We start from the raw sequence: 6,139 nt of genomic DNA on the forward strand, positions 1-6,139 counted from the left end.
GGCCCAACCTTTTATATATCATGTGTCAAATAAATATTGGATTGCAAAGCTCACTGTGGAAATGGAGTTGGAGCAAAAACGGCCCTAAGGGAAGTATTCAACAATCGTGGACTTGACAACTACTACAAACCAAGAACTAGGACCCAAGTGTTCAACAAAGCATAAACAAAACTGAGGCCCGTTTGGCACGTCTTTTCACGCAATCTTTCGGTTGTTTACAAGCCAGGAAAACTGATTTTCGATCTATTCCCATTTGGCTCATGAAAGATCTAGCCGCCAAAAAGACACGAAAAGTCTATTTCAAGCTGATTTTGGAAAGCTTCAAATGAATCTTCCCACGCCTTTCGCATTTTAATCTCTTGTGGAAAGACATGGGCAGACGCATGAAAAGACGTTTGCCAAACTGTCTTCAAACTACCCAAATCTTATGTCAAAAACTCAATGAATCTTTTAGCTGTTAGAGCTATTAGAAGATCTTCTCACGTGCCAAACTGACCCCAATTTTTTAGTCATTCAAATAGTTGAAGTGGTCACAACTCACAATACATAGTTATAGGCATTTCCGTACACATTGAAGGTTCCAATAGTATATATTTAATTAAGTCAAACTAATTCACATGCTGCACTTATGGCTAAAATATATTAATTTATTTTATCTAGGAAAGTGCCACCATAATTTGTTTTTTAGACAAGTAAGATAAACATATTACTTTCCAAAGAAAAAATAATATACCCAAATTGTACTTTTCTGATTATCCAATATAAATACTCATCCATATGCTCACTTTGCACCAGTTCTAATGGTTTCCATTCTTACGACCTGTGCAAATGTTTCATTAAATTACATTACCTTATTTATTGGGATAAATTAAAAGAAAAAAAAGGTAAATTATAAAGACCACCCTTGTATTATAGGATCTGTGACAAAGATCCTTCTATATTTTGTTTTGCGATTAAGACCTTTTTGTACTATAACCGTTAGACAGATTCCCTTTTGTTAGTTTTTCGTTAAATCTACAATTACAATATTTTTAATCCCCATATTACTCCCGTAACAAAGATAATTGAGAGAAAAACACTGTTCATCTTTCTCAACCTCACATATAATATCAATAATGGTGGTAATTCATTCTACTCAGATTCCTTCACATCTCTCTCTCTCTTCTTCTCTCCCTCTCTCTGTCCCCGATTTCTCTTCTTCCCCTTCCCCTTTCTCTCCTCTTTCTCTTCTCTTTCATTAACACCCATGTTGCTTTCAACAACAGCAGATAAGTGGAATACTTAAAACTACGATTGCTACAGATAAATCCGTTTGTTTCCCCAACACAAGCTTTCTCTTTGGACTCTGAGCATCTCTCTGTTCTTTTCTTGGCCTTGCGCAGACGTAGAGCCTTCAAGGCTCCCATTGTCTCCGGCGCATCGATGTCCCATCTGCGACTGCTCCATCTCATTTGTTTTCTTTTTGATAGCTAACTTCAGATCCTCAGCACAGCCGCATCCTCATCAAGATGGCTCAACTAGTTAGTAAACTAAAGCCAACAAAAAGCTAAATGCATTCTGCTACTCTTTAATTAGTTAGGTCAGTCAGATCACTAGAAATCAAGAGAATTTACTCAAAAAGGGGAAAAAAAAAGAAACTATTTCAAGAATAAGACGTGAATTGTGAACCATGTCCTTACATAGGACCCTTCTTCTTTGTCTTTTCCTATCGTAAGTAATGTGTTCGCTAAAATGTGGCAACCACGAGCACGAAGCAATGAATTAATCAGGAGAAGAGGAAGGTGGGTACCGAAAGGTTGTGCCGTCCATTTTAAGAACGGAAATTCTCGTAGCGCTGCCCATTTCCAAGTTGACATGCAAGGTTGTTCACATCGGAAAGTGTGGGTTTCTTCAGGACATCAGCGAGAATGGAATCATCTAAGAGGGCTGAGAGCGTTGACTGTAATCTAAGAGGGCTGTCATCAATGAGCTGGCCAGTATTTCGTCGATTTCAGGATCGGAACCCCACCTCAGAGCCTCCTCCTTGTAGCGGATACAGGTAGCGATCTCGTCTGGGTCGAAGTGCTCTGCTTGCTGGAACTGTAGCAAACACCCTCCAGGCTCGGCCTTTTTGGCTCGCCATTCAACCGCATTTGCTCCGGTGAAACACCAGCCCTGTAACCACATTCGCCTCCACAGTACGACTACTCGTACGCCGATGGGTCTAGAACAAGTGGGCTTTTCGCCACAGAGATGAAAACGTTGAATACGAGCTATGGAGGACGAGCAGACAGGATTCGAGCGTTGCGGTGCCGTAGAATAAAAGATCAGACGAACTGAAACCGTTGAAGACAAAATCGACGACAAAAGCTGATCGGAGGAGCAACGTTTTGGCTAATAAAAGCAAGAGTACCGATGCAGAAGGTGGGCAGCCATTTTCAGCGGAAGCAGCAGAAGAGAAGAAGCCGCTTTGTCGCTGGCGAGAGAGATCTGAATAAAGTTCTGAACCAATGAGCAAGTGGAGTAGAGAACGAAAAGAAAGAGAGATGGTGTTTGGTAGATGAACAGTATTTTTCGCCGCTGAGTGTATGTGAGGTCGGAGAAGATGAATAGTGCTTTTCACTCAATTATTTAAATATTTATTACAAGGGTAGAATGGGGATTAAAAAGGCGAATTTTAAGAAAAACTAACGGAAGGGATCTTTGTCTCAGGGTCATATTACAAGGGGTCTTTATCACAAACCCCATCGTACAATGGGAGTCTTTGTAATTTACCCAAAAAAGAAAAAGATCAGATGGATTACACATTTTGTTGTTACAACACGGGCTGAACTCCATTAGGTGGGTTAATAATACTCCCAGTTCCTCTCAACCCCCTCCCCCCTAAAAGTCTATGAAATTTTACCTTGTTGAAAACCTTCCACCCATGCCTGAAAGCTCATCAAAGAGAAAAAACCAACTAGTTCATGTCTTTCATCGATGAATAGAAAAAAACATAGAACCTCTTTGAAACGCTTCTCTTCCAAAATTCTTGAAATCCTCTACTGCTCAAGTATTTGTTTCTCCAATTAGTTGTTTATACATTGAGAAGTCAGTCCCTCTCTATTCTTCAAAATCTTCCTCCCAACAACACAAACAAAAAAAGACAAATAGAGAGTATTTATTCCCAGTTCCCACAAACAATGGGTATTATAGCTCACTCAAAATAGGCACATATACGTCTCTAAAATCACATAGATTTCTTATGCGGTATTAATCTGACCATATTAAACAATATGACATCAACTTTATAAATCTTGATAGTTTATTACACCTTTTTCTCAAAACAAGCCCCTATACCTTAATAATTGAGAATAGAGGATTCAAATGTCTTTGAATATCTCTAAAATCACATAGAGGCTTTAAATTTCTTATATACGGTATTAACTAGACCATATTAAACAATATCACGCCAATTCCATAATCACTTAATAGTTTGCTATCTTTCCTGCCCAAAACAAGACCCTATACTCTAATAAATTATACATAAGGCTTTGATTATCTTTGAGGATCTCTAAAATCTCATAGATTTTTTATATGATATTAATTAAACCATATTACCTTTTATGATGCATTAAGAGTCTTTAAAAGAATGAGACACTGGGCAAAAAAGAGAGGGGAAGAGGAAGAGGTTCAAGGGTTCGACATTATTGCCATGGGGGCAACTGGGCAAGCGGACTATAACAGTTGGCCAAGCAACTATGTATGAAGTTTTATCCTGTTCAAAACCTTTGGCCCTAAAAGTCTAAAACCCGTTCAAAAAATTAAGTTTCACCCTATTCAAATCCTTCCACCCAAGAACCTAGAGAGAGAGAGAGAACAATCAGTGTATGTATTCCATATGAAGAATAGAGAATACAGGGTTTGCCGAAAACCTTCTTTTCTACCACCGTTCTCAAAAAAAAAAAAAAAACTGCATGTAAAAATGATGTAAAAGAAGAGAGAAAATAGTGAACAAAATGTGGCTGAGGCGATTGGGCTTTAAGGATAAAACCATATGGATTGTAGGCAATTCATGGCTGAGGCGATTGGTCATCGATTGTCATGCTTGTCTCCACCTTACTCTTCCTGTACTCTCCATAGAAGTAAGAGGTGAAGCCCCAAAGGCAAAGGGCCAAAGCAATCCCCTTCTCTCCAGTGAACTTCTCATGGTAGGCGATGACAGCCCCGACCTCTGCGAAAGGAAGAAGAACCGCACTGTAGATCCCAGTGAAGAGAGAGGTAGTGCAGAAGATCAGGCCTAAAAGTCCTACAAAAGATAACTGCCAAGCTATGGCGCTTGCAGACAGCACAAAGTAATACATTCCATGTCCAAGCTCATACTCCCTTGCCTCTCTTGGAATTTCCTGCAAATCAATTCATTCTACAAACCATTAGCAACGTCGTAACCCCACCCCCATGCAAGCTAGCTCTAGCTCTTGGAGGAGTTTTGACACACAAGGACTAGTATTTATTCTTAAGACTGATCTCTACAGTTACACTACTACAACAGAAGACATGCTAGTTGAAGCAATATAATAGCTTCATTCAATTATGTTTCTATGAGACTTCAGCCATGTTTGGGACTTGGGAATGCTTATCTTAAAAATAAGGCTAGGTTTGGTTTTCCTATCTTTCCCTTCCTTCCTCTACCTTTTTCTTCAAACCAAACATAACTTAAGTGAGTGTTTATGGAATAAATGCTTATGTTAAAAACAAATTGCTATATGTGTGTAAACTGTAAAGTGAACAGAGAAAAGAGATAGGTAGTGCTTTCACTTTGCCCATCAACGGTCAACCTGGAAATCCTTGTTTATCAGCATCCCCGTGGCGGAAAGGATGCTTGAAAACAACCCAACGTTGAACTGAAATTGCATCACTGCTGTTAAATCCACTGCCCGGCTCGCCTTTGAATAAGCAAACTCGATACTAGGCAAGATGAACCCAATCAGCAATGCACTCCCCAACGTCAATAAGAAGCCGGAGAGATACTCCCCGTCGGAGACTCCGGCCGGCCGGTCTCCGTCGCTGTGAATCCCAAGCGTGATCGACCCAATAGTCATCAACACCACGGAATTAATTGAATAAGGCGTGAACCTCTGCTTCACTATCAACCTCGCAAACCCAGCAATGAAGGCAAGCTGAGATGCGAACAGAATAGCAGAAGTTGATACAGGAATGTAAGATAAGCCGAGTGCGTACATGAAGTTGTCGAGACCCAGCAAGAGGCCAAGCACAGCGCTGGACACTAACAACTTGGGTTCGATGAAGAACTCGGAGGGTGAGACGCCGCGATGCCGCCGATGGCGTAAGTAGAGGAGGGAGAGTGGGATCAGAAGGATGGGAAACCCAGCGCTCTGTAACAAACTCGAGAGCCATCTACGATTGCCTCCATGAAGATAATAGAGCCTCATTAACAGAGGACCGCCTATGGTTCCTATAGCCATAATAGTGCAGTTGAGTATCAGTAGAGACCATTTGATAGCTTTGCTATTCTTTCTCGTTAGTGGGGTTGTTTGGTCGACGTTAAAGACGGTTTCCGTCTGTGGAGGGGAAGACATGGCTGACGGTTAATGAGATAAGAGATCAATGGAGTGTGGTAGCTTAGTAGAGTATATAGAACATGGATTTTGGTTTTTTCTTTCTTCTTTCTTCTTTTAATTTGGATAGATATAAAATCAATGTATGGATTTTACAGTGGATTGTACTCACCGGTCTACACCTATTATTGTGGGAATGGGAAATTGAGAATGGTAGATGGAAATAATTGTCCAACCTTGTGGTTTTGATGGACCCCACCAAGAGCTAACTTTTCAACACTTGCATACACTGGTTGTTGTGAAAAAAAATATCCGGCTCTCTGAATTCAAACAAGCTGGGCTATCAACATTGCTCTCCACACATGACACGTTTAGTTTGTGCAATATACTAGACAGCATCTCCCCCCTGACTTGGGAATCTTTTCCCCCGTTGACACCCAAATTATGAATCTCCCCCTGAATTGGGAATCTTTCTCCCTTGACACCGACTCAAACTATACGACCAAATTATGAATTCTGAGGTTGAGTGTATACTAAAAAACCCCTTTTTATATTCAAATCAAGCACTCCAAAGTCGAAAGTACCGATTTTGTTGTTATTAC

At 40.4% G+C, this 6,139-nt stretch overlaps 1 protein-coding gene across 1 annotated transcript; it reads right to left on the reverse strand.

The window, feature by feature from the left end:
- Positions 1-3,827: 3,827 nt before the first annotated feature.
- LOC104590480 (purine permease 3-like) lies at positions 3,828-5,646 on the reverse strand. Its single transcript, XM_010249163.3, has 2 exons — positions 4,797-5,646; positions 3,828-4,364 (listed from the first exon to the last, which is right to left on the reverse strand). Exons 1-2 carry the CDS (start codon positions 5,556-5,558, stop codon positions 4,032-4,034), a joined length of 1,095 nt encoding a protein of 364 aa, XP_010247465.1. The 5' UTR covers positions 5,559-5,646; the 3' UTR covers positions 3,828-4,031.
- Between the last annotated feature and the right edge of the window lie 493 nt (positions 5,647-6,139).

The sequence above is a fragment of the Nelumbo nucifera genome, chromosome 6 (genome assembly GCF_055504915.1).
Source record: "Nelumbo nucifera cultivar China Antique chromosome 6, China Antique-T2T, whole genome shotgun sequence".
Lineage (NCBI taxonomy): Eukaryota > Viridiplantae > Streptophyta > Magnoliopsida > Proteales > Nelumbonaceae > Nelumbo > Nelumbo nucifera.

Excerpts from the sequence above, each read along its gene's own strand:
- LOC104590480 (XM_010249163.3), bottom strand. The coding sequence starts at position 5,558 with ATGTCTTCCCCTCCACAGACGGAAACCGTCTTTAACGTCGACCAAACA. Across the intron at positions 4,365-4,796 it reads TGATAAACAAGGATTTCCAG|GAAATTCCAAGAGAGGCAAG; the intron begins GTTGACCGTTGA and ends ATTGATTTGCAG.